Source organism: Chaetodon trifascialis, chromosome 9, assembly GCF_039877785.1.
Source record: "Chaetodon trifascialis isolate fChaTrf1 chromosome 9, fChaTrf1.hap1, whole genome shotgun sequence".
NCBI lineage: Eukaryota > Metazoa > Chordata > Actinopteri > Chaetodontiformes > Chaetodontidae > Chaetodon > Chaetodon trifascialis.
Genome location: NC_092064.1, coordinates 2,496,100 through 2,522,027, shown reverse-complemented (window position 1 = coordinate 2,522,027; position 25,928 = coordinate 2,496,100). Strand labels below are relative to the sequence as shown.

Genomic DNA, 25,928 nt, shown 5'->3' with positions numbered 1-25,928 from the left:
ATAAGTATGCATCATGGTTTTAGGGGCACTAACTCAGTATGTCACCTAATCCTGATCTTGTGTCACGCATCAGATTGGAAAAGCCTTCCAGAGCATATTCTAATGACTCACAGAGCTGTTTACTGCTACTGTAAGAGGGAGGAACAATCAGCAAGGCTCAGCAGGCATCTCAGAGAGTGTAAACATGTCCTTAAAAGGCACCCCAGAGGGAATACAGGACTTTTGGTGCCAGAACTATTTCTTGACAAACAACAACTTTTGTGTCCATCCAGCACTTCAGAGGAGCATTTATGGCTATAGTGCGAGTTGCTGGTGAGCACAGGTTGATGTTTTGGTCTCTGTACAGACAAGATGGCACCAGGCAACCTCACTGTGATGACAGGACTCCAGGAATCCTGTGTACCTGGCTGTTTTTCACCAAATCTCTGTTCCACACACAGATATAAGACTGTTATCGATCTTCCCAGCCCACTCTTTACAACAACTTTTTGGAAGGCAGATACAACAGAAAGGAGACAACACGTTATTATTTCACTGTTTCATTATTTTCAGAATGAGGATTTATATTGAGGAGTGTTACAATCGATTATCTGAAAAGATGGGACTTACAAATATACATATAATACACTACATAAAGTCAGATGCTGCAAAATCCAGATGTTTTGTCTACTTACTCTGACGGCATAGTGTTGCTTTTTCAAAATTTGGATAATTGCAGAAGGCGAAGGGAAATTGCAACGCATTCTCAACAAATTCTGAGAATTAAAAATGCACAAAACTGTTCAGCAGTTCTTGCATAGTACTAGGGATTTGGTCACAATCACACACAAAAAAAGGTAGTGATATATCCTACAAGAAGCTGTGAGTAACAACATATTAGTAAGAATAACATTCTATTTAATATCTCTCATAGAATATTCATTCCAGCGTGAAAATTCATTCTTGACTTTGGGAACAGTAGTTTGACGATCTTAAATCAAGGTCCACCTGCTAGCTTTTCTGGCATTTCAACTGCATCTCATGGTCTTTATCAGCAAATGGAGTTTGGACTGCCACAGTACCAACTGAGAGTTTTGTGAGATGTCTCAATGACAATTAGAAAAAGCCATTAAGAAGAATTTGAACTAAGATTTTTTGGGGGGCACTAGTGTCCTTTAATACAGTAAAGATTGGATGCCACCTATGTAAATAGTGCCTGTCTAGTAGCTCAATTATTTCTTGGGTAAAAGCAAATATTTCTGGCTTCCTTATTGTTTACACTCTGTTTCATAATATGTCTTCCACTTCCAGGAACTTCAAGAAGCTCCAAACCTAGAAGTACATATTTTCTGTACCTGTTGATAAGGTCTTCATTGTCATCACTCTCCATCTCATCCTCAATGGCTGCCTGGAGGTCACCAATCCTTTTGAAGGCCAGTTTGAGGTCTGCCTGCAGGCTCTGATTAGCAGCCTCTAAACTCTCAATGTCCATTTCCTGTCAATAAGACAAGAGTCAGCTGATCAGGACCAAAGGTTGATTAGTTCAATACCACTGATTTATTATTGTCTTGTAAAATGCCAGGAGAGTCTCACTGTACTGCTTGCTCAGTGATCACTGTTAGTAAGTTGTCTCATTACTGTCTGTCACAGTCTTACCAGTTCATGTTTTTTGCGGCTGGCCTCAGCTTCCTTTTTAGCCAGTTCACCCATCTCCTCTTTAACATCACGAATCTGTCTCTGCAGACGTTTGTTCTGCTCCTTCTCTCGGTTCTCGCTGCTGCTGCGCTGGTCTCGTTCCTCCGTCAGCTTCTCTAGATTCTCTTTAAGACGAGCTACAAGGCTCTGCGCATTAAAAGAGACAAGGTTCAACAATATGGTCAAATTAATATCATATGTGACACATTGTAGAGTCAGCTATAAAGTACACAAAAATATGTACTGCATAAAAACTGGCAGCCCCCCTTCACTGAGGCCAGTCTGGGTAGTGGGGGTGCCAAACCCAAGGGCTCCAAAGAAAAAGCATACAGGATCAAATGAAAAGTTTAACCTGGTTCAACTTTTGCTGGTCAGCAACAAGACATCATCTAGCAATTTGCTGAGATGGCAAACATGTACAAGCATACAGTTCTTTTAGATAAGTTCAGCTGTACCCCGATCTCTCCAACCAAGTCTTCTAGAAATCTGGGTAGCATGATTGATGACCAACTAATTTCATTGAGCATGCTGCATCTGTCACTCAACCATGTTGCGTTGCACTACATGAACAACAACTAAATATGCTGCTCAATTCATTCAACAGCTTCTGCTGGATCCACTGTGGTTTGGATAGTACTTCATTTCTATGTTGCATTGGACAAAAGCATCTACTAAATGAATGAATGTACTGTTAATTTAAGATTTATTTATGCAGTGCAGTGGTGAACACTTATGAAGTACATTTACTTTATGTACCAAAGTACAGTTTTCATTTATTTTTACTCCACTACTTTTGAAAGACAAATATTGAGACTACTGAAATTGCTTTTCTTCTCTAAAACGCAATAGCCCATATGCTGTGGCCACCACACAAGAAAATCTACTCAGTTAATTACTGCTCATAAGAATCATGTTAAGTTAATAAATCATGGTCAGTGATGAATATGTATTGTTGATCAGTATACTTGGGTCTGTCCAATATTTGTTGAGACTTTTTTCTTTAAACCAAAGTGGTGGTCAAACTGTCTTACAGTGCAGTACCATAAAGCCCTTCCGCTAGCATGGTTAAAAAAAAATCTGAATAATGCTGCATACACAAGAACAGAACGATAAAATTAGATGACGAGAGAATACCAGCAATGATAGCAGTAGATGGCACAGGTGTCCAAAGTTAACTTTTTGCCTTCATCGGCAACAGAATTTACAACCAGATGTTATGTTGCTCCCTCACACAAGGTGAAAACACAGGCAATCTGAACAACAAGCAAATAGCTTTGGTGCAGCAACATCCAGAATCATATGGATGGCATCCTGCTGACATGTTTTTTGTTACTGTTGTCTCTGTCTCTTTTTCAGACAAACATACACAAGGGTTACATCAAATGCAATTCTCCTTTCATATCCATGTTGGAAATGAAAGAATTACGTTACATTTTAAATTTATCATTCATATTAACTTTGCAATAGAACATTAAGAGAAAGGTGCAATTTATAGTTACATGCATTACTAGAATAATTATGTAAAGACACAAAATAATTCTATTTTATGTATTTTATTCCATTCTTCAGTATGACATTACCACGGCAACATATCCCCATACAGGTTTCATTTTGCCGTCCTGCAATTCTGTCAAATTGTTTGTTTTTCAAAGGCCCTGAAATAATATGAATACATGCCTGTGGTGGTTGATTGAGTTTAGATACGAGCGTAAGACTTCCACAGAACCAAGTCAGAACTACTGACAAGCAAGTTTGTGTCAATATCATTCTGGAATGGTGCACAACATTTCATCACACACTGGCCTGCAAAACTCTGGGCACCCGTGAATCAAAATTTATTTTATTGTAAATAACCAAGTGGGTGAAAGGTGACCTGATTACAGCATGAAGTTAAAGAGGACATTTCTTTAATATTTCAAGTAAGATTACCTTTTTAGTTCCATCTTTTAAACTTTTAATAACAAGAAAAATGGAAATGGGCCCAAAGCAAATGTTTGGGCACCTTGCATGGTCAGTACTTTGTAACACCCCCTTTGACAATTATCAGAGCTTGTAAAGGATTTTTTTGACCAAAAGGCTTCCAGTTCTGTCGGAATCTTGGGTCCTCCTGCATGCACTGCCCTTTTGAGGTCTAATCACAAATTTTCAATGATGTTTACATCCAGGGACTGTGAAGGCCACTGAAAGATCTTCAGCTTGCGCCTCTTGATGTAGTCCATTGTGGACATTGAGGTGTGTTTGGGATCATTACCCTATTGCAGAATCCTCCCAAGTCTGTCCATACTGTCCATACTATAATAATAAATGTAGTGAATACTTTGAAGGAATTTAATAAAAAGTATTAAGTGTATATTCTGGCGAAATGGAAGTCATCACCATACTGGCATGTATAATTCCAGTGAATAGTTTCCAGGGAGAAACATGCTGTCTACACTTAGAGACTGCTTTTACAGAGGAGTACAGAGGACTGATAGAGAGCTTCATCACATGGTGCAACAACAATCACCTGAAGCATCAGTATCAGCAGAACCAATGAGCTTGTGGTGTACTACAATGCTTCAAAATATGGATGCTGCTGCAAAGACGCTGCAACACTGCCAACTACTGAATATGGATGGAAACAATGCAGGATTTGAAATACTAACAAAAATAAATAAAACTAATCTGTCTGCAAATGATTTACAAAGAAATAAATACATTCAACATGTCTGTTAGAGCTCAAGGATGCAAACAATGTTTTGGTGAATGGAAACATTTCAGTTTCAACAAAATCACACGCTGCAGTAACAAATAATGCTGTGTTATTTGTTACTATTATTGTTTGTGTATTTTTTGGAAACAGTAAATTTGAAAAGGGGAATAATGGCGTCTGAAGTGTGTAATAATTATGGATTGTGTTGTGAAAATAATTTCATTCTGATTTTATTTGTATTGAAAAACTAACTTAACACTATATCCACTTTGTTGAGTTCATAAATCTTTTGAACAGTTAGTTCATTATAATATTGATGCTGATCTTAGTCTATTGTGTTCTTTTTAATGGCAGTTTGTATTTTTGCAGAAACCAAATTTTGAAAATGTTACATGTTTTGAATGTTTTGCCCTTTTTTCCATTCAAAAGGCTTCCAGTTCTGTCGGAATCTTGGGTCCTCCTGCATGCACTGCCCTTTTGAGGTCTAATCACAAATTTTCAATGATGTTTACATCCAGGGACTGTGAAGGCCACTGAAAGATCTTCAGCTTGCGCCTCTTGATGTAGTCCATTGTGGACATTGAGGTGTGTTTGGGATCATTACCCTATTGCAGAATCCTCCCAAGTCTGTCCATACTGTCCATACTATAATAATAAATGTAGTGAATACTTTGAAGGAATTTAATAAAAAGTATTAAGTGTATATTCTGGCGAAATGGAAGTCATCACCATACTGGCATGTATAATTCCAGTGAATAGTTTCCAGGGAGAAACATGCTGTCTACACTTAGAGACTGCTTTTACAGAGGAGTACAGAGGACTGATAGAGAGCTTCATCACATGGTGCAACAACAATCACCTGAAGCATCAGTATCAGCAGAACCAATGAGCTTGTGGTGTACTACAATGCTTCAAAATATGGATGCTGCTGCAAAGACGCTGCAAACTGTAAAACATGGATGCCTCACAGACATCTTAAACATGGCAGCACAGAAAATTTGTACAGTCACCTCAGTTTCGAGGTGAACACGCAAGATTAGTGTCACCAATTCAGAATCTGACCAAATGTGAAATATGGTCACAATCTCCCCTTCTGATCCTGAGTTATGGTGTTGAATAATGGACAGAAAAGTATCTTTGCAGAACATTATGATGTCACAGTTTAGTTGACCTTTGGGATACAAAATGTCATCACTTTATGTTTACCTATGAGATGTGTGAATGTTTGTTAGACTTAGTGTCTGAATTCTTCTTGAGTTATGGCCAAAAATGTGTTGTGTAGTCACAGTGAGCTTGGACCTTTGACTACCAAAATGTAATCAGATCATCCTAAAGCCCAAGTAAACATTTATGCCTAATTTGGAAAAAAAAACAAAAACCCTCAAGGCGTTCCTGAGATATTATGTTCATGAGAATGAAACATACGGACAGACAACCGGAAAACATAATACCTCCAGCCATGGCTGTTAGACATAAGAGTCCTTGTGAGCTCATTGCATGCTATTAATTATTAAACTGAACCTGCAAAACTTAACACATTTTATTACTGGGCAAGATAGGATTTGAATTTACCCCTGGGAGCATGCAGATGGTAAATCTTTTCCTACACTGGTACTTTTTGCCGAAGGCAAAATCTGAAAGCAATTTGAAAATGATAGAATAACAAATGGTACTGTCAAATGAGAGTAATTCAAACTAGAGGACAGAGTAAAGCAGGGATGGCAGCAGTCTGAAATTTTATGGAACTACAGTACATCCTCACGTAGTGCCATCTGTAGTTGATCTCTGACCCCTGCAGTGCATTTCACCCTTCCACTAACCTCTATCCATGTCTTCCACATGTTGGAGCTTTGACTCGACTACCACCACCAGCACTCCACCTGTCTTTAGCTCTCACCTCCAGGCGTTTGACCTGAGTCTTCTCAAACTCCAGCTTGGTCTCCAGTTCACGGTTCTTGGCCTCCTGCCGGCTCACAAGGGATTTCTCCACCATGGACTGCTCCTGGAACTCCAGCTGGCTCTGGAGGGCTTGCATCTAAGATAAAAAGATACACATATATATGTCACTATATCCATGAATGGCACCCATTGGTTGGAATGAAATCAGAGCTTTTTGTCTCAATTCAAAGCTTCTCATCACAAACTGTACACATTCTATGTGGAGTTCTACAAGGCTCTGCCCTGGGTCAACTACTTTTCATTTTATGTGTTAAGACTGTCATTTTCAACGCTATGCAGATGACACCCAATTCTATATAGCTGTTGATTCTTTGGAGCTGAGTCCCTTTCATTCCTTTAAAAATTGCATCTTTGACATTGATTGTTTGGTGACCTAAAATTTCCTCCAACTAAAGGGCAAAACAGAAACTGTAATTATTGGTCCAATAGAGGGAACTGTATAATTTACTACACTCTTGCAGCACACTACAAGACAAAAGTCTTTAGATTTTCATTTCCACCAATTTCTACGGTAGCTGATGTTTTGAGATTTAAAATTTCTTTCTTTTTTTCTGAAGGAGCTAATCCCCTGCTGTGTCTGGTTGGTTGAAAATCTTTAGCATCTTGGGCCACAATGGCACAAGGTAGAGCACTTGAAGTAAGGAATCACACAAAGTCACTGCGCTCTTCACATTTTTACATTGCTGTTTGTGTGTGGATTAAACAAAGATGTAATTACTGGGCTTTAGAGTTGTTGGTAGTATTATATCTAAACTGTCTTTATAATATGCTGTAACACTCAGACATGAGAGTGTGTCAGTCTCTACATCTCACTTAGAGAAAAAGTGAATAAGCCATTTTCCCTTAATGTTGACCAAAATGAAACATACATTTGGAAATCAAGCTAATGCTATTGAATAGGAAACAAGGTATTGTCAAAACACAGGTTTTATATTCCTAAACGCAGGGAACAATAAAAACTTGGTTTGGTATCGGTACTGAATCAGGACAGGTACAGTATAGAACATTTTCCATTGATATTGACATTATGAGACTGACACTGTCACACAGCTATCATAGGGTTCTAAATTCTCGAGGCAACAATAACTTATCTAATCAATCAATATATAGTAAATCCTGAAAGATCAACATATTCAGATTTTCTGTCCAAAAGCAGAAAAATATTTAGTTCACTTTCATTAAAAAAAACAAACAAACAAAAAAAAAACAATCTTCACATTTAAGAAGCTGTAACCAGCTTATGATTGGCTTTCTTGCATGAAACGTTAGACATAATCAAAGTAAAAAATTACACACAAAAAATAAAGGTAAGTGTTCTTGAACCTTTTTAAAGTACCATCATGATCCTGGTTCTAAAAGGTTACACTTTGGAGTTCCAAAGCATCCAAAAGTCAGAATCAGTACAACTGAACTAAATACAGAGAAAGAAACACAGTCCAATGAGAGATTGTTTCTGTCTATTTTAACATTTTAATGTAGTGCTGTGTGTGCACTCTAGTTACAAAATGAGCAACAGCTGTCCCAATGATAACTTTAAATAGTTTACACAGAATAGAATTGTGAGGGCTGGTGCTTTCATGAATGGCATCAGACTCAAACAAGCCAAATTTCCCTCTTTTGCATTACAGCATTTTGGTGGTCAGTTATCTGGTAAACAAACAAATGCTGTTTTCTAAGTAACTGCTAAGCATCAATGCTCTCTCTGAAATAACATCAGGACTGGATTCTAGTTCACTAACTTTGCGCAACTGGTTCCCTCCTCTTGTTAGACATATAGTTTTTAGTGCTGTCAAAAATATCGTGTTATTAACGTGTTAATGCAAGTCAATTTTAACGGTGTAATTTTTTTTATCGCGCAATTAACACTCTGTGACCTAGTGAACTTGTAGTTTTTTATAAGCTGTGGCCACTGCTAGTAACGTTACAAAAACTACAGGATCCAATTGTAAACCGGAAACAAAACAATAGGCACGCCCCACGCACGTGTTTGGTCTTGTCTGCTCACTAGCTGTGAAAGAGTAGGCTACTGGTTTGTGTGGATGTCAAGTGCGAAACGCAGGAATGGATGTGAACAAGATTCTGAATGGAAAGTTTAGTTTCAAAAAGTTGCCAAATGGGTCGACTGACAAGACCAAAGTTATCTGTGTTTATTGTCGGTGTGAACTAAATTATCACCACAGCACATCCAGTCTGAAATACCACTTAATGGCCAAACATATGGTGAATGCGAATTCTCTGCCGCCTTCTTGTCAAAACCAGGCGACAATGGATGGCTTTCGACAGAGACATATGGATACCGCAACTAAGAACAAGCTTACTGCAGCCATAGCCAAGTAATGTTCATTCTTTCTGGAGAGAAATAAGAGGCTGGGTTGATAAGCCTCTGGTGAACAAATAGAAGAGCATTATAGTCTGACTGCTTGTATGTTCAAAGGAAACTTAAGAAAGGAAAGTTTAAGCCATGGTTTAACTGCATAGCCTGAGTCCTAGTTTACAATGATGTCCACTTTGTAACTTTATTTTGTATCACCCTATTTTGATCCCTTTGAAAGGGTTGTTGAAGGGACTTTTTTGTAACCAAGTATTTATTTATTTTTGTCATCTGTTTATTGACAGTGTTAAATTGTGTGAGATTTGATTCATTCAAATGTGAATGACTGCTCAAAGTGAGAATGTTAGTGTGAAATATGACACTACATGTTGCTGTTTTCAATAAAAAAACATTTGCACAAAGCAAGCCTATCCACTTTTCCATGTTGATAACAGCATTAAAATGATAATTAATGGGACATTTAAAATAGCTAAAAATGTGTGATTAATTTGCGATTAATCGCGAGTTAACTATGGCATTCATGAGATTAATCGCAATTAAATATTTTAATCGATTGACAGCACTTATACTTTTTAAAGATGGAAGAGATGTGAGGTCCAACTTGTTCTACACTGTGAAATCTCTCCCTTCCTGTTCCTGTGTGTTCAGAGAAACTGCTTTTAACTGGCTATCCTTGTCACATCAGTGCTATGCTAAGAGTTTAAAACCAGCATCTACCTTCTCTTGAACCTCCTGCTTCTCCTTGAGGGCATCCTCCAGCTGGGCTTGGAGGTCACTGATCTGAGCCAGGTTCTGTGCCAACTGAAACCACGCAAACACAGGAGAGAAGAAAAGTCAATGAGCAACATAATACTACAAGTATGCAGACTATACATACTATATAGCCAAACCGTATAGCTAATCTTTTGCTAAAAAATAATATGAAGTTTGAGTACAATATGATGACATTACAGTGACATTAACCAGACAGATACTTCTTATCTGCTAGAAAGACCTTTTTTAATCTGGTGAAAGCATATCAGTATATCTCATTTCAAAGTGACCTGTGAAAAATATTTGAGATGAGGGCTTTTTTTCACAGTAGATGAAGCACTCTGCTGCAGTGACTACCACAAGGAGTTCAGCTGCCTCAATTTAGACAAGAAGGATGGATTAATTTGGAGCCAGTGGAAGCAGATCACACATCATTTGATCAGCAATGTAAAGGAAGCCATTTTACTCCACTTTCATCACCACTTGCGGCATGGGAGTGGGGTGGGGGGGTGTTAAACAATATAATGTAAAACCTGATCTTGGGAAATTATTAACTTGAGATGTTTTACACGATATGGTGGTAGACAGAGCATTACAATATCTTACTGATTTTTCTCTTTTTTTTTTTTTTTCCCCAAATTTTTGTTTTTAATTAAAAATCAGTCATCAGCCAGCCAATGTCATCCAACTGTTATGTGATGGATGAATCAGTATTTTTGCTGACATCCAATATTAGTTGTAGCAATGATCAATACTGCACTGGTTGTATATGGAAATCCCTGAAGGTTGTCTCGGGAGATTCTGACCTCGAATGATACTGTTCTTTTAGAGGGTCCCGGTTTAATTTATCTTGTGCATACAGAAGAGGACACTTGGGCCATGGGATACACAGACAGATGAATATTTTTACACTATTCCAATGATTTAAAGGTGGCAGTAACGTGCCAAGATATGCTGCAATGTGCCAGCAAAGGCAGGGAAGAACAAGACTGCCAACTACTGAATATGGATGGAAACAATGCAGGATTTGAAATACTAACAAAAATAAATAAAACTAATCTGTCTGCAAATGATTTACAAAGAAATAAATACATTCAACATGTCTGTTAGAGCTCAAGGATGCAAACAATGTTTTGGTGAATGGAAACATTTCAGTTTCAACAAAATCACACGCTGCAGTAACAAATAATGCTGTGTTATTTGTTACTATTATTGTTTGTTTATTATTGTGTTCTTTTTAATGGCAGTTTGTATTTTTGCAGAAACCAAATTTTGAAAATGTTACATTTTTGTTATTACCGTGTACTTCACACCCCCAAATTACAAAGCAATATTACATTCAGCCCCAGCCAGGGAGACAGACAGACATCATTTTAGAAATCAACTACTGGTTGTGAAGAGTTTGGAATTGTAAAATGCAAAGATATGAAGACATAGGAGCATGCAACTGAAAGTAGTAGCACCAAGTAGTTTACAGTGTTGATCAGTGTTTCGAAATGTTTATATCCTCTCTACCACTCACATTCACATCCCCTACTCTGTCATTCTCCACAGCCTCTGCTGAAGCCTTGAAATGCTGAGCTTGCAGTGTAAACCACTTGGACTCTGAACCTCCATCTGCTTTCTACAGGTTATACCAGTTAAAACCTTATGCTGGACTCTGAAGATACAATATACATGAATATCTCTGTGGACCTACACAGAGAAGAGTGTGATGGGCAACCATAGGTCGCAGGGTCAAAGAACATGTTGTGTGGACCTGCGCATCAAACAAGTTGATTGATTGATTTAACTCCTGTTAGGGGCAGGGTTTAAAATAGAGACAAACATCTGAGTTTTACATGCATTTGAATGTGGGAATGGACCATGTTCAAGCTACAATGGGGTGCTTAGTTTCTTTTCAAATAGATGGACTTTTAGAGTTTTAACAAACGGACTGTGTGTGATGTGCTTCATTTTTCACCTGTAAATGTCAAAGTAAGGTACAAATGAGTTGTGAGATGAAATGCAAAAGGCAGACACATTAGAAAGTGAATGACAAAGTGACCTTTAAAATCCTTTTTAACATTCTTTTTGCTATAAATAAAAATAAATGTGGTAATTTCATGTTACAAATAAAGAATGAATTGATTAATAAATAATAACTAACAATGTAAAGAATAAATCTTCAAAAAGAAATGAAAGTGTTAATTGGCCAATGTAATTTTGGGGGCTATAATTAGTGACTCGAGAGGAGAGGAGAAAACTAGACCTGTGCCACAGCAGCTTTGTGTTTCTTCATCAGCTCGTTTAGATCCTCCTGGTCCTCCTCCATTCTTGACTGCAGGTCATTCTTCTCTCTCTGCAGACGACTCAGCTGCTCCTCCAGCTGATGGACAGAGGGCAAGCCAAAGAGAATATTGTAAATAGATCAACCTATGCTGTGTGGCCTCTATTTCAGACAAAGACAAAGGAGAGCAGCTGGTTCTCCCACCAAAACCTTCATAACAGATATGAAATAAACTTAATTGCCACAAGCAAATCTCTGTGCTTCACACAGGGTCAAGCTGTCTACATATTTTGTTAAACCAGTCAAATGCTTTGGCAGCACAGCACAATTTGAAGCAGAAATTCACTCAAAGTTTTTTTGTTTTTTTTTTTCCATAAAATTGATACAGTACCTTTTGAGATGTGACACCAATCGCAGTCATATATCGAGGATCGTGAAAAGTAACATCTTTCTATTATCATCATTTAACAAGTTGTAGTAGAATACAGCAGTATAAACAATGTTTTCTTGAACATGACCATGATTAAAATTTGAACATCTGATTAACCACAATGCAGCACCAGTAAGGAAGGCTTCTGAGAGCCAAGCATCTGCCTGTCTGCTGAAGAGACATAAACAATATAATTTACCACAGCCAACCAGATGAGAAATGAAGAGCCACCAGTCTCAAAATTTAAACTGGACTCGAAGTAACTTTCCAGTCACAACACTGTCATAGCTGATATAGTACATCACTGTATGTATTAGTGAACTCACTGAGTAGCAACACATAAGTAATATCAATGTGTTGTTTTGTGCTTCAGTTTCAGATCAACAATGATCAACAAACATCAACATCAAGTCTGGTTGGTAAAAGTATTACAATTCAATCTTAAAATCACTCGGGTGTAATATTTAAACTCCATCCCCATAAACATATCCACATTTTATAAAAAATAACTGGGTAACCAAAAAAGGGTCCCTAAATATAAAGTAGGGATAGTGATAAGATACATACAATACAAGATATCACCACAGTTCTGGAATGGATCAATGCACATTCGCTGTGACTCAACTGTGGCAGAACATAAAACTTACAAACCAGTCATTACCAGTTCTGTCAGTTAGCTGGTGTAGGATACAATGTCATCTCATTCAGCACTGACTGGGTCTTTATCTTGTTTTAACAGCACGTGACAGGTTTCTTACCAACTGATAACGAGACATTATTCTAGTTTAAATAAGATGTGTTTACAATACCATATGATTATGTGAAAAATTAGTCGTGGTAATATCTCGTGATTCACTGTTAAACAAGAAATGTTTTGGGAAAAAAAAAACTTGTGTGTAGTAACAACAAGAAAACTTAAACTTACATAACTCATAACACTTGAAGGATCTTGTTAAAACAGAATATTTTCTTGTTCTAACTAGAATTTCTGTTTTTGTCATGGTGGATAGAGCTCTGGGCAGTCTTATTTTCAAGGGATACATTCTGTCAAAGCCTCCCATCATGGACAAAAACATTTCTTGAAAAAAATCATCTTCACAAATTTCACACTCTTGAACTGTTAAATGAGGCTCTTGTACTACTTTGTAGTACTTTGCATATGAATGACCCACCACATTATCAGTACTATTATTATTCATTCAAGACTACAGTTTAGTCATTTGTGTCCAAAAAATAGTTTTTTATGTCACACCCTCTGGGCACTGTAATATCACATTAATGTCTAATTCAGACTTAGAAGTGCATATAGAAATGCAGAAATATTTTCTAGTCACACTTGTGTGGCTATCTTTATATTTTCCTTGTACCATCAGCAGTTGTATAATACAAGTCTGATGCTGTGCTTTGACTTGGTAAGTCTGCCACTCTATGCACAAGCAGAGGCCTGAGGAGAACCCTGATCACAGGGACCAACAATGATTATTTAAGTTTCCAGTCATAACCAAGATATCCAATTAGAGAATAAAAGCCAGCAGCGACTGCTTCGTACCTTTGGCTGAGGCGAGGGACTGTGCAAAAGTAATCCTATTTCTGTAATAACTGGGATAATATACAGAAAAGGGAGAGAGGTGCACAGCTATGGATTAATAAATTATGATTAATGTGCCTATGTGAAAAGGCTAATAAGTCCATTTGCAAATATTGAGTAGATGAGAGACGTGTGGGACAGGCAGAGCTGATACTGGTTGCATTCATCTTCTTAAGAAATAGTCCAACAGGATGTAGAATGAATCCAAATCATTGAATCAAAAGACAGCTTCAAAGTATGGATTTTGATTGTGATTTATTTGATTTCTTTATTCCTTATATATTTTTATTAATACCTCCCCCTGCTGAGGTGTACCAATGTGTACTTCAGTAATGTGTGAAATCTGGGGCAAATTCATTTACCCATCACACTTTCCTTTTTTAGACCCACCGTTGGCCTCACAGAGGGCTGATATAAGCTTTGAAAGCAGCTCTATCCTAAAAGATGACCTGATTTCCAAACTGCATAAAGTTAAAGATGACAATTTTCTTTAATATTTTAAGCAAAAATGACTTTTTTACTTACATCTTTTCCTGTTTCAAAATAATGAAAAAGGAAAGGGGCTTGAAACAAAAGTTTGAACACCCAGCAAGGTCAGTACTTAGTAACACCACCTTCACCCAACCTGCTCACTGCAGCCAATGAGCAAAGAATGTACTGTAAATTCATCAGCCCATAGGACTTGTTTCCAAAACATATCAGGCTTGTTTAGATGTTCCTTTGTGAACTCTGGTGTTGAATTTTGTGGTGAGGAAACATCTTGGAAGGTCTCTTGTCGGGAAGGTCGTTCGCAGTCAAATGGGGATTTTGATTAGCCTTTCTAGCAATCCCACAGGTAGTTCTTTTGGAAAGTTTTTTGGTCTTCCAGATCTCAAACTTGGATGTAATCCATCCATCTGTCCATCCATCCGTCCATCTTTTAGTACTTTCTGCACCTGACCTGCAGCTGTGTCAACTAAAATACACAGTCAAAACTCTTCAAGATGCCACGTTGTCTTATTTAAAGTTTCATAATGTGTTCAAGCGACTATCATGGGCAGGACAGAAAACACAAGCAGATTAAACCTCACTGATACAGAGAGTAAGATTTAGGGTACATGAATAGTTGGAGAAATGTGGACGTGAAGAAGGAAAAAAGGCAGTTTGACAGACATGTGGAAACAGATTGCAATAGTAACAGGGCATAGAGTAAGAAATGGCATGCCAAAAGGACAGAGAACTATAAAGGGTCATAAAAGACAAACTAAAGATGTAAAGAAAGAGGTACAGACAGAATAAAGAGAACTGTGTGTTTCTGCAAAGAAATAAGAAAGGTCCTGCTCCAGAAATTTGGAAAATATGGTAGAAGTAAAAAATGTCGAACTCTTGTCCTCTAAGCCCTCATCTCTGGCTAAAGGCAATGATTTGACAGATCAGCTGCTGCCCTGCTATCACCGCAAATGGTGCAGCATTATAAAAGCCTCAAAAACATTAGTGATCACCACTGATGATCATGTCCAAATGTTGTGACAGCTTCAGCTTTTTGCTCTTTTAACAATGATGTGTCGTAAACTTAATCATAAACTTGATCATATCTGCTGCCTATTATTGTGTCACTCCAGGAAACTTGTTTGAAATGCTGCTTTTAAAGGCCAAGAGGAGGATCCAGACAGCTGTACTGACCGCCTGTTTGGTTTTGGAGATGTCCTCCATCTGAACATGAAGATCTTCAATCTCCACCTCCATGGACTTCCGAGCTTTAACTGCAACTGAACAGGTGAAGCCGGACTCCTCCAGCTGGAACAGACACGAAAAGGTAGGAAAATGTATCAGCTCAGTGACCTCAGAGTGACTTGACCAAATGTACTTAGTCAATACTACAGTATGTACACTGACTATATTTACTTATACTATCCATTGGTCGTGGTGTGTGTGTGTGTGTGTGTGTGTGTGTGTGTGTGTGTGTGTGTGTGTGTGTGTGTGTGGATTTTGAGACAATGGGTCCCAACTAAAAACCTGTCTGACAATATTTGCTCAGACTTCTTTGCCTCCTCTGTGTTGCTGGTGCAGTAAGTTTACATACATGCACTGGTGTTTTCATGGCTCTACCTGGTTCTTGAGCTGGGCGATCTCCCTCTTGCTGGGTGCGTTGTTCTTTATGTGGTCCAACATGATCTGGGCATCAGCCAGCAGAGCCTTGGTTCTCTTCAGGTCTTTCCTCAAACGCTTCTCAGTTTCTAAGTCATCACCTCTCACCTGGGAAACAAGTACAGCAAGGCTCAGTGACTCAAGTGATAATCTCAGGGAATAGTCATGTACTCAGTTGAATTCTACACCGATCCATAAATTATTATTTTGGTTTCTGCAATCAATCCTGATTACAAATACAGGTCCGTATTACTAAATAAAACAATAAAAGTATTAGGGTCTTATTTTGTTTCTGACTTTTAAGGTTATTGGTGTTAGTGACTTCAGCAGGGCTGGGATCATAAATGTGACATGATTCGACTTGAAGACGCCTGAACGGATGCTCACTGGAAATATCTATGACTGGGACATTTTGCTTGGACATCCCTTTTTAAAGAGGTGAAATCTGTATTTTGTATCACTGATTTATTCATTATTTTTTAAAACAGGTCACAGTGCAATACTAGCTGCGTTTAACTGTCAGTCAGGAGAAAAGGTTTGTTTCAGATTGAAGCTGAAGGTTTTGTGATTGAGACATACTTTCGAGTAAAATGTTCTTCATTTCTGATGAGTTCTTCTGGCTGCCTGATAATAAAAACACTTGTATGTGTGTGTATGACACAATAAAATAACTAACTAATAAAAATAACAGTAAAATGAATAAAGTTAGGGCTGCACTGAATGTCATTCTGTAACATTGATAATGAAGCTTCAGCTTCACCCAAAAAAACAATTTGAATAAAGTGATTCATTGGAGTAAATGAGTAAAAGCCAAAGCTGATTTTTTGTTATTGTGCTTCCCATTAATAGAGGTGCATGCCTCCCTTTGTGTGCAGGAGGCAGGAGGACAAACACTTTTTTTGAGTCAACATGTTGTTTACAGGTAGAAGCAGAATATCTTTGTAAATGAAATTTTGTAATACAAAATTTCATTTACAAAGATTGGCAGGTTTATTTAGTTTAGATTTTCTTAGTTTCTCACCTGTTTTAGAAAGCCATGCCTTTGCTGTGAGTTTCACTGATCGTTTTCACAGAACAAAAGGATGTGGAGGATTCCCTCTCTACATATTTAGAAAACATTAATATCATAGTTTTCAAATGCAAGTATTAATGATAACCTCTGTTTTCATGTGCAATCGTCATTTTTAAATTAGTGTGTACGTATTGTAGATATTGTAAATTACCATAAGGTATATAACATTTGTGCAATATTTTTTATTCTTGTTATTTTTTTTATTTTTTGTCTTCTTGTCCTCTGACTTCTTGCACTCCGTCTTGTTGCTGCAACATGTGAATTTCCCCCATTGTGGGATAAATGAAGTCTATCTTAAAGGAATCAAAACTATGAATGAACACATGTGGAGTTATGTACTTAACAAAAAAAGGTGAAATAACTGAAAACATGTTTTGTATTCTAGTTTCTTCAAAATAGCCACCCTTTGCTCTGATTACTGCTTTGCACACTCTTGGCATTCTCTCGATGAGCTTCAAGAGGTAGTCAGCTGAAATGGTTTTCCAACAGTCTTAAAGGAGTTTCCAGAGGTGTTTAGCACTTGTTGGCCCCTTTGCCTTCACTCTGCAGTCCAGCTCACCCCAAACCATCTCGATTGGATTCAGGTCCAGTGACTGTGGAGGCCAGGTCATCTGCCGCAGCACTCCATCACTCTCCTTCTTGGTCAAATAGCCCTTACACAGCCTGGAGGTGTGTTTGGGGTCATTGTCCTGTTGAAAAATAAATGATCGTCCGACTAAACGCAAACCGGATGGGATGGCATGTCACTGCAGGATGCTGTGGTAGCCATGCTGGTTCAGTGTGCCCCAACAGTGTCACCAGCAAAACACCCCCACACCATCACACCTCCTCCATGCTTCACAGTGGGAACCAGGCATGTGGAATCCATCCGTTCACCTTTTCTGCGTCTCACAAACACACGGTGGTTGGAACCAAAGATCTCAAATTTGGACTCATCAGACCAAAGGACAGATTTCACTGGTCTAATGTCCATTCCTTGTGATTCTTGACCCAAGCAAATCTCTTCTGCTTGTTGCCTCTCCTTAGCAGTGGTTTCCTAGCAGCTATTTGACCATGAAAGCCTGATTCGCGCACCTCCGTCTCCTCTCAACAGTTGTTCTAGAGATGGGTCTGCTGCTAGAATTCTGTGTGGCATTCATCTGGTCTCTGATCTGAGCTGCTGTTAACTTGCGATTTCTGAGGCTGGTGACTCGGATGAACTTATCCTCAGAAGCAGACGTGACTCTTGGTCTTCCTTTCCTGGGTCGGTCGTCATGTGTGCCAGTTTTGTTGTAGCGCTTGATGGTTTTTGCGGCTCCACTTGGGAACACATTGAAAGTTTTTGCAATTTTCCAGACTGACTGACCTTCATTTCTTAAAGTAATGATGGCCACTCGTTTTTCTTTAGTTAGCTGATTGGTTCTTGCCATAATATGAATTTTAACAGTTGTCCAATAGGGCTGTCGGCTGTGTATTAACCTGACTTCTGCACAACACAACTGATGGTCCCAACCCCATTGATAAAGCAAGAAATTCCATTAATTAACCCTGATAAGGCACACCTGTGAAGTGAAAACCATTTCAGCTGACTACCTCTTGAAGCTCATCGAGAGAATGCCAAGAGTGTGCAGAGCAGTAATCAGAGCAAAGGGTGGCTATTTTGAAGAAACTAGAATATAAAACATGTTTTCAGTTATTTCACCTTTTTTTGTTAAGTACATAACTCCACATGTGTTCATTCATAGTTTTGATGCCTTCAGTGAGAATCTACAATGTAAATAGTCATGAAAATAAAGAAAACGCATTGAATGAGAAGGTGTGTCCAAACTTTTGGCCTGTACTGTATGTAAAGGACATTTGAAGTGCTGTGAATGTGCAGAGGAAATTTACCAGATCAAGATAAATGCGTTGATTTGCTATTTCATACAAATAAAACCAGTTTGATAAAACTGAAACTTTTAATCTAGAGTGATTTCACCTCCAAATTCATTATCTAGAAGTGAACTGTGGGGAAAGTCCCACCAACATGTTTTTTACATCATCTCAGACTGTCCTAGCTTCAACAGAAATGGGATGTGTCTCTCTGTGTGCAGAGCAGTTACCTTGTCCTGTGCTGACAGAAGTTTGGATTCCAGCTCTCTCTTCTCTTTCAGTACCTTCTGCTTCTCATCATACTCTTCTTCAAGCTGGACTTCCATTTGCTTCAGCTGCACACACACAAAAACAGTGATGGAAATTAGTATATTCATAGTTCTGTCTGATTGCACAGGTGAACATTAAGAAGTGAACATGTGGCTCATATCTTTGACAGTTTAGACCTTTAAATGTATATTTAACAGGTCTAAACCTAACCCTAACCCTCCAAAGTTGTGTTCGTGCCCACAGGCTGCACAGTTAATTACATTATAAAACACAACAGACGAGTCATTGTAATTTAAAGGTTTTTATCTTCTTTGAAACATGAATGTCAAGCAAGCTTCATCAATAACAAGATACACGATAAGCTATCTTGTGTGTGTAATGCTGACAGGGGAAAGGGCTGACTCCATAAATGGACTCAGCTTATTTAACTTTGATCTTTGTTTACAAGTGTACAAGTTTGAAAGACTGGCTTGATGTTTGAGGTCAAGTTAAGACACTTGTCCCTTTCAGGATCATGATCATCTTAAGTCTGTCATCAGTTTTTGTGATGCAGATTCATTTTCTAAGACATCCAGGTGTTTACATTCACTGGAAAAACAGGTGATGGATCACAGTTTATATGACTGGCTGTCCCCTAAAGAAACATTATTTATAAGGGCAGGGCCCCTCTGAGACCAGTGGCCTGTAGCATCAACTCATTGACATAAAACAATGCAAAATATCTGGCCATCATCTTAACTCCCTAAGTTGTAACACACAGAAGTCCAAGGAAAAAAAATCTGAAGAATCCGGCTGGAAACAGAGACAATGATGTAATAGGATGTTATGTCATTGTTAACTCATGCGCTAACAGCACAGTGGTTGAAATTGTGAGAGACTGAGACATGACCATGAGACTTCTTTTTGTATATTTCTTGCTAGTTACTTCATGTCACTTTTCATAACTGATGATGGTGTTTGGACGAAAAGTGAAACATCTTGTTGTTTGTTCTTTTTAAGAGTCTAGTAATTACATTAAACTTTGTCAACATCACCAAACAATGCATCACTATGAAAATGTCACTGGAATACACAGTGTGTAGGCACAGTTCTGCCAGCTTGTCTAACTGTAGAAAATGCTAATTACGCGTGGGCTAATGAGGGCTTGACTGGTGGAGGCCAGTGATGGGGCAGTCAGTACCAGCAAAGCAAAACAAATACAAAACAGCATTAACACCAGTTAACAACAGCAAAGCTAAGGATGCACCCAGACTTCAACAGCAAAGGTCAAATCATTTACACGATGGATCTTCCTTACACTTATAAATGCAGCTGGAAATTCTGTTTATGCTTATGTATTTTATTTTTTTGCAAGAACGTTCTACAAACCAATTCATCTGGACAATGAAATGACATACCCGACTCTATGCAAGCCACTCTGCTGCTGAGTTTTTCTTTTTTAACGCAAATGCGGTTTTAATTCACTAATTGTTTGAAATCATTGTTTTCTTTTGAGCTACTGTCAGTCAACTCAACAATGTTTCTGTTGCTTCTTCCACACATTACATCACAACTGTACTAAAAAAACCTAAAGCAGCTGCAAACTTTAATAGCAGAATTGAAATGTGTGCATATACATGCAATGAGCCTCCTTACCTTCTTGCTGCAGGACTGTCTGATCTCTTCCACTTCGTCGTCTTTGCTCTCAATCTCCTTGGAATGGGTTTGACGCAAACGCTCCATCTCCATCTCCAGACGTAGCTTGGCCTGAAAGAGAAACACACACATGGCAACCCCTTCAATCATCATGTCTGAAAGGAACACTTTGCTGACTTTCAAAATGATTTCTGTTAATATTCATAGGTGTGCGTATGTCCACAGTAGTTGCTGTTGTTCTCTGTGCTGCTAATAAACTTGCACAAGTAATCACAGTGGAAGAAGAACAAAGAGTTTTCAAAGAGAGCCCAAGAAAAGGTAGGTTTATTTCTAAACTGTACAGAGCCAGGCTAGTTGCGTCCCCCTGCTTCCAGTCTTTATACTTAGCGAGGATAATCAAGTATCAACATGAGAATGATATAGATCTTCATATCTAACTCTCAGAGAGATGAAGTACATTTCCCAAATTAATTTCAATTATTAATTTAGGCATGTGTATCGTATTTCAAAAAAGCCTAAATCTATACTCGCTTAGCTTCTTCCTACAGTTTGAGATTATGGTATCAGTATAATATTAGCGTAGGGTACATGATATTTAAAGGACACAATCCACAATCTTGTTTGCATTTTATTTTACCAATGTGGTCTATGTCCTCGACGAGTTTACATTTCTCCAAATAGAGATGCAGCAGAGATGGCAAGGGCAGTAACACTTGGTCAGTGTTGAACACAGCCAAAATATTCATAACACACACATATCACAGCCATCACTATGTCACTCTGAGAAAACAGTGCACTGAAAGCACTGTGTCAGTTTGGTATCGAATAGGGGTAATAGAGAGTTATGTGGTTGGTGTTAAAACCTGATGCAAGGGTGTGTAGATCATCAGTGCATCATAATTTTAGGGTAAACTATTCCTTTAAAGCTGCAATAGTTAATGTTTTTAATATCACCTTTATGAAAAATCCATTACCACTGAATTCTGTCCTCTCTTTAGCCTCCTAAAGCTCATTGATTTGGTTTTAAACCACATCCACAGTATGGCTCAGTGTCACCGCAGCCGTTTTTAACATACAAACCGTGATAAACTCTCTGTACACGACCTGCCAGCAAACAGAAAAAGTCAAGAGACTAGCTGGTGAACACAGTGAAGCGTTTAGAGGCAGATTCATGGTGGTGGTTGGAGTTGGTGAGGACAAAAAAAGAGCTAAAAAATACTATTGAACTGATTTATCGGGTGGACACAAGCACCACTCCAAAATGAATGCCAGGACTTTGTCTGCCAGGTTATTTTTGTATTCTTCTGTCTCACAGTGAAAGTGAACAAATGCAGTTGTAATATTGTGCTGAATATCTCCTGTGATTGGAACACTGTGCTTTGTCTATACCTGCTCTAACATCTGGATGGTGCCAGCCTGCTCATCCAGCTCCTCTTCCTGGTCCTTCACCTTGGCCTCCATGTCACGAAGCTGCTTCCTCACCTGAAAAATAGAAATAGCACAGAAATAGTCAAAATTTGTAGTTAAATTTGTATCATACACACATACACACACACACACACACACACACACACACACACACACACACACACACACACACACACACACACACACACACACAGACACACACGCGTATGTATGTGTGTGTGTGTGTGTGTGTGTGTGTGTGTATGTATATTTATATACAGATGCAGCAGCCTCGAAATTCCCCTCCAAGCCAGAGGCCATCCAGCTCCCAGCTGGCTGCCAGCCGGCTGCCAGCCAGCTACCAGTCCCCCCCTCCTCTTGGGGGTGTGCCCAGAATCCACTATAAACACGCCCCTTCATTCAATTGCAGGGTGTCACCAAGAGATGGCGTGTCCCTCACAGGAACACATCTCAAGGGCAAAGATTTTTACTCCACTACATTCATCTGCTTTAGTAGGCTTATTTGTAGTTAGGCAGTCACAGTTACTCAACTATTTTACGTTGATTATTTAAATCAACTTAGAAAGATATTCTCGCACAAAGTCTTTAAAAAGTCATAAATGTGTGTTTCCATCAGCCTGTTTTAACAGGAAATTCCTAAGTTTTTCTCGTACAATATACTGTATGAATTTTTTTGTGATTGTTGCGATCAAAAAAAACAAACTCGTGTAAAAAAGTTGTATATAATCACTTCCTATATGATAATAACCATACTTCACATTACAGAACCAGTCGAAAAGATTCAGTTCCCATCTTAAAAAAAAAACTAACAGTTTTAACTTGAGAATGAGAAGCATCAGCTCAAAATTACGAAATCGTGTGGCGGAGATTTGGCGCAGTTGGTAGAGCGTCTGTCCCATGTATGAAGCTCTCTGCAGCGGCTACGGGTTCGATTCCGTCATTCAGCCCTTTGCTGCATATTATCTTCTTCGAAAAAAAAAAAAGTTACAAAATCATTCCTGAGTCATAAAAGTGATGTAGCTTTACAAAACAGCCTGTGACTCCAAGAATAAACAGGCTCCATCTGTTTACATAGAGTTTGCTTTTGATAATTATCAACAAAAATGATGACCTAATTTTACTTTACATGCGCTGGAACAGAGACAGAGCTGCAGGAGCAGAGCGCGTCATCTGGAGATTCCAGGGCTCGCCTATGTTTTCCGCAACAGACGCGCGGCTCTCTGCAAAAATAGACCAGGAAGCGGCCTGCAGACAGTCATATTAGTATTGGTTGAATATGCGCTAATTTTTGCGATCGCAAGATTTCCTGGTCAGACTGATAATATACATTTTGATGCATGAGGGAGGTGGGAAAGTTGGCTTATCCATAAATGTAATTAAGTGTAATGGAAACATTTAGTGAAGTCTATAAAGTAGCCAGCGACACAATATTAATATCTGTGGCACAAATTGATTTTTAATTACTGGGGGTACGCGCTCCCCTCAGCCCTCCACCTATTTTACTGGCCATAGCTAGTCTGTGGGACAGTGGGGGCTGGGAGCCTGTTTGGCTGGCGACCATCCATTGAGTTAGAACAAAGGATACACTGTAATGCAAATAAGGACTTTTCAGCCAACAACGCGGCCGGCTCGACACTACACATGCCTGACAGAGTGACAGACAGGAGAACATCATGACACCTGTGGTGATGATGCGCGATGTGTCAGTGAAACTACAGGTTTACTCAGCTCTGAAATGTGCCGGGAGTTAATCGCTTCAAATGCACAAATGCAGTGAAGTTCACAAACCACCAACAGTTTATAGAATAGGATGGACTGTCTATCAGTGGCCATTAGCAGCTCTCTAATAATTAAAATAGATGTCACACTGTGCGGAAGAGCTTAATAAGTTAACAAGAGATTTGGCCATGACAGCTGAAACAATGAAACAATTGGATTTATACTTTATCCAAAATCGGGGTGAAATATTGCATGCCACGGATTAGATAGATACAGAAATCATCATCTGAGAAATACTCATGATACTGATTTCACTGTTTATTGGCCGTTTTCATGTGTGTGTGTTAACTGATTGGCCAATAAAAACAAGTAGATTGGCCCATCTACATCGGCCCATTGGCCCTTTCTGCCCCACAACATTGTTTTTTTTCATGGGTCTGATTGGCCCATTAGGATTATTCATGATTGAATGTAGGTGTCGTGCGGGGGATGAGGCTCGCTGGCTGCGGAGGGAGAGTTGATGTTGTAGTAAGAACCTGTCTGCCTGGTCTAACATGATGAAGTCATGTTGAACATTTCCGTTTCCCAAAAAAACATTTATTTGAGGTGCAGCGGCACAATATTAATATCAAACACGCGTGCACAACGCCTGACGTAAAAAATGCATTCTTGGTGCGCTTCTGAGCACCATGTTTACCCGCGACTATAACTTTTTTTAATAGTTACTGTTTATATTCATTGCGTGAACAGTCTGAAAAAAGAGACAGAGACACAGAGAGGAGGACACAGACAGTCACACAGACAGAGTGATGAAAACGAACGAAATCTGGAACCTTTCAGCTCAATGACATGACTTTGAAAGCACCAAGTGACTTGTTTTAACAAATTTCGTTAGATTAAAATATGTAGAACTGTAAAATATCACTTCCATGAGGCTGTTCAGTCAGACATTAACAGATCACAGGCTGAAATTGGCATTTCATCCTCCCGTCCCTCCCTCTTCAGCGCACTGTAAATGATTTCTGTCCAGTAATATACAGTACACACACATACAGGACTCTGCGTATTGCTGGTCACCGCATCAAATAGCGACCCGCAAATCTAAAATGCGCTACAAACAGGAAACCCACCAACTGAAAAGCAGAGTGGCTCCACGAATCAGGCAGAGTATTAAACATTTAACTGTTTAGCAGTTCAGAATGCTAGAAAAACGCGACGCACAACTTCTGTTATTCACGATTAATTTTGTGGGCACAAATCACTCGGCACGCGGAGATGCGCTGGGAGCCTCTCCAAAGGTGGAGAGAGATGTGGAGGAAAAGGCAGGATGGGCAGATGAGCAGATCCAAGAAGTTTGTGAGCGAGCACAACAATAATGTGGATGATTAAGCATAATTATATTTAAAAAACTGCACAGGGTGCTCTACTAGACAAGCAGTTTTTCTTACAGCAGTGGAGGCTATGTGCAGATCTAATGAACGACTCAGCAAAGCTGACACGGTAATAATGACTGCTCCTCCTGGTGGACTGATCGAGCGAGTGCAGGTAGTCTCCGCAAATGGAGCTTAGGGGCGTTACGAGTTGGCCCCGCGCCGATGACGTCATCGCGGGGGGTCTCATTACAGTCACGAACCCGCCTACTGCAGAGCAGGGACCGGTCACGGACCCGCTAGGGCCCCAGCATGAAATTAGGGGAATTTCGAGGCCGCTCCATCTGTATAGAGAGAGAGCTTATTCACTTGAATAATACAATACTTGAACTTTTTTATATTGTAAGATTGTATTTGTGTAACAGACTGGACGTCTTGACTATTACTAACAGAACTGTTAGAGGATTGAAAGGACTCAATAGCAAAAATGTGAAACCCAGCAAAAAAGAATGATAAAAGAGAAGAGAATAAAGAAGACCTTGGCCAGCGATGCCTCATCCTTGGATTCCTGGGAGTTAAGGTCCTGCAGCTCAGCCTCCAGCTGGTCTAGCTTCAGGTTGACTGCACACATCTCCAGATCCTTGTCCTGCAGGACAGAAGGAAGGGAAGGTCAGTACACAGTAACAGACATACATGTTTGGAGGGAAAGCTGTCAGTGGGCAGCTACAAAGTGTAAAAACACACAGAGAGATATTTCCA

General features: G+C 39.1%; 1 protein-coding gene across 7 annotated transcripts in view; it reads right to left on the bottom strand.

The window, feature by feature from the left end:
- LOC139336735 (unconventional myosin-XVIIIa-like) overlaps window positions 1–25,928 on the bottom strand; it is a 166,937-nt gene that overhangs the window by 14,836 nt on the left and 126,173 nt on the right. For 6 of the 7 annotated variants that reach the window (XM_070970932.1, XM_070970934.1, XM_070970933.1 and 3 more), the window contains 11 exons: window positions 25,708–25,815; window positions 22,042–22,134; window positions 20,653–20,763; window positions 18,978–19,082; window positions 15,786–15,932; window positions 15,360–15,473; window positions 11,662–11,778; window positions 9,375–9,458; window positions 6,264–6,401; window positions 1,636–1,821; window positions 1,335–1,474 (listed from right to left, as the gene is read on the bottom strand). In XM_070970932.1, the coding sequence (XP_070827033.1) occupies window positions 1,335–1,474; window positions 1,636–1,821; window positions 6,264–6,401; window positions 9,375–9,458; window positions 11,662–11,778; window positions 15,360–15,473; window positions 15,786–15,932; window positions 18,978–19,082; window positions 20,653–20,763; window positions 22,042–22,134; window positions 25,708–25,815 (1,343 nt within the window). Of the gene's footprint in view, window positions 1–828; window positions 942–1,294; window positions 1,475–1,635; window positions 1,822–6,263; window positions 6,402–9,374; window positions 9,459–11,661; window positions 11,779–15,359; window positions 15,474–15,785; window positions 15,933–18,977; window positions 19,083–20,652; window positions 20,764–22,041; window positions 22,135–25,707; window positions 25,816–25,928 lie in introns of those variants that run through there. The other variant, XM_070970936.1, reaches the window with a different exon arrangement.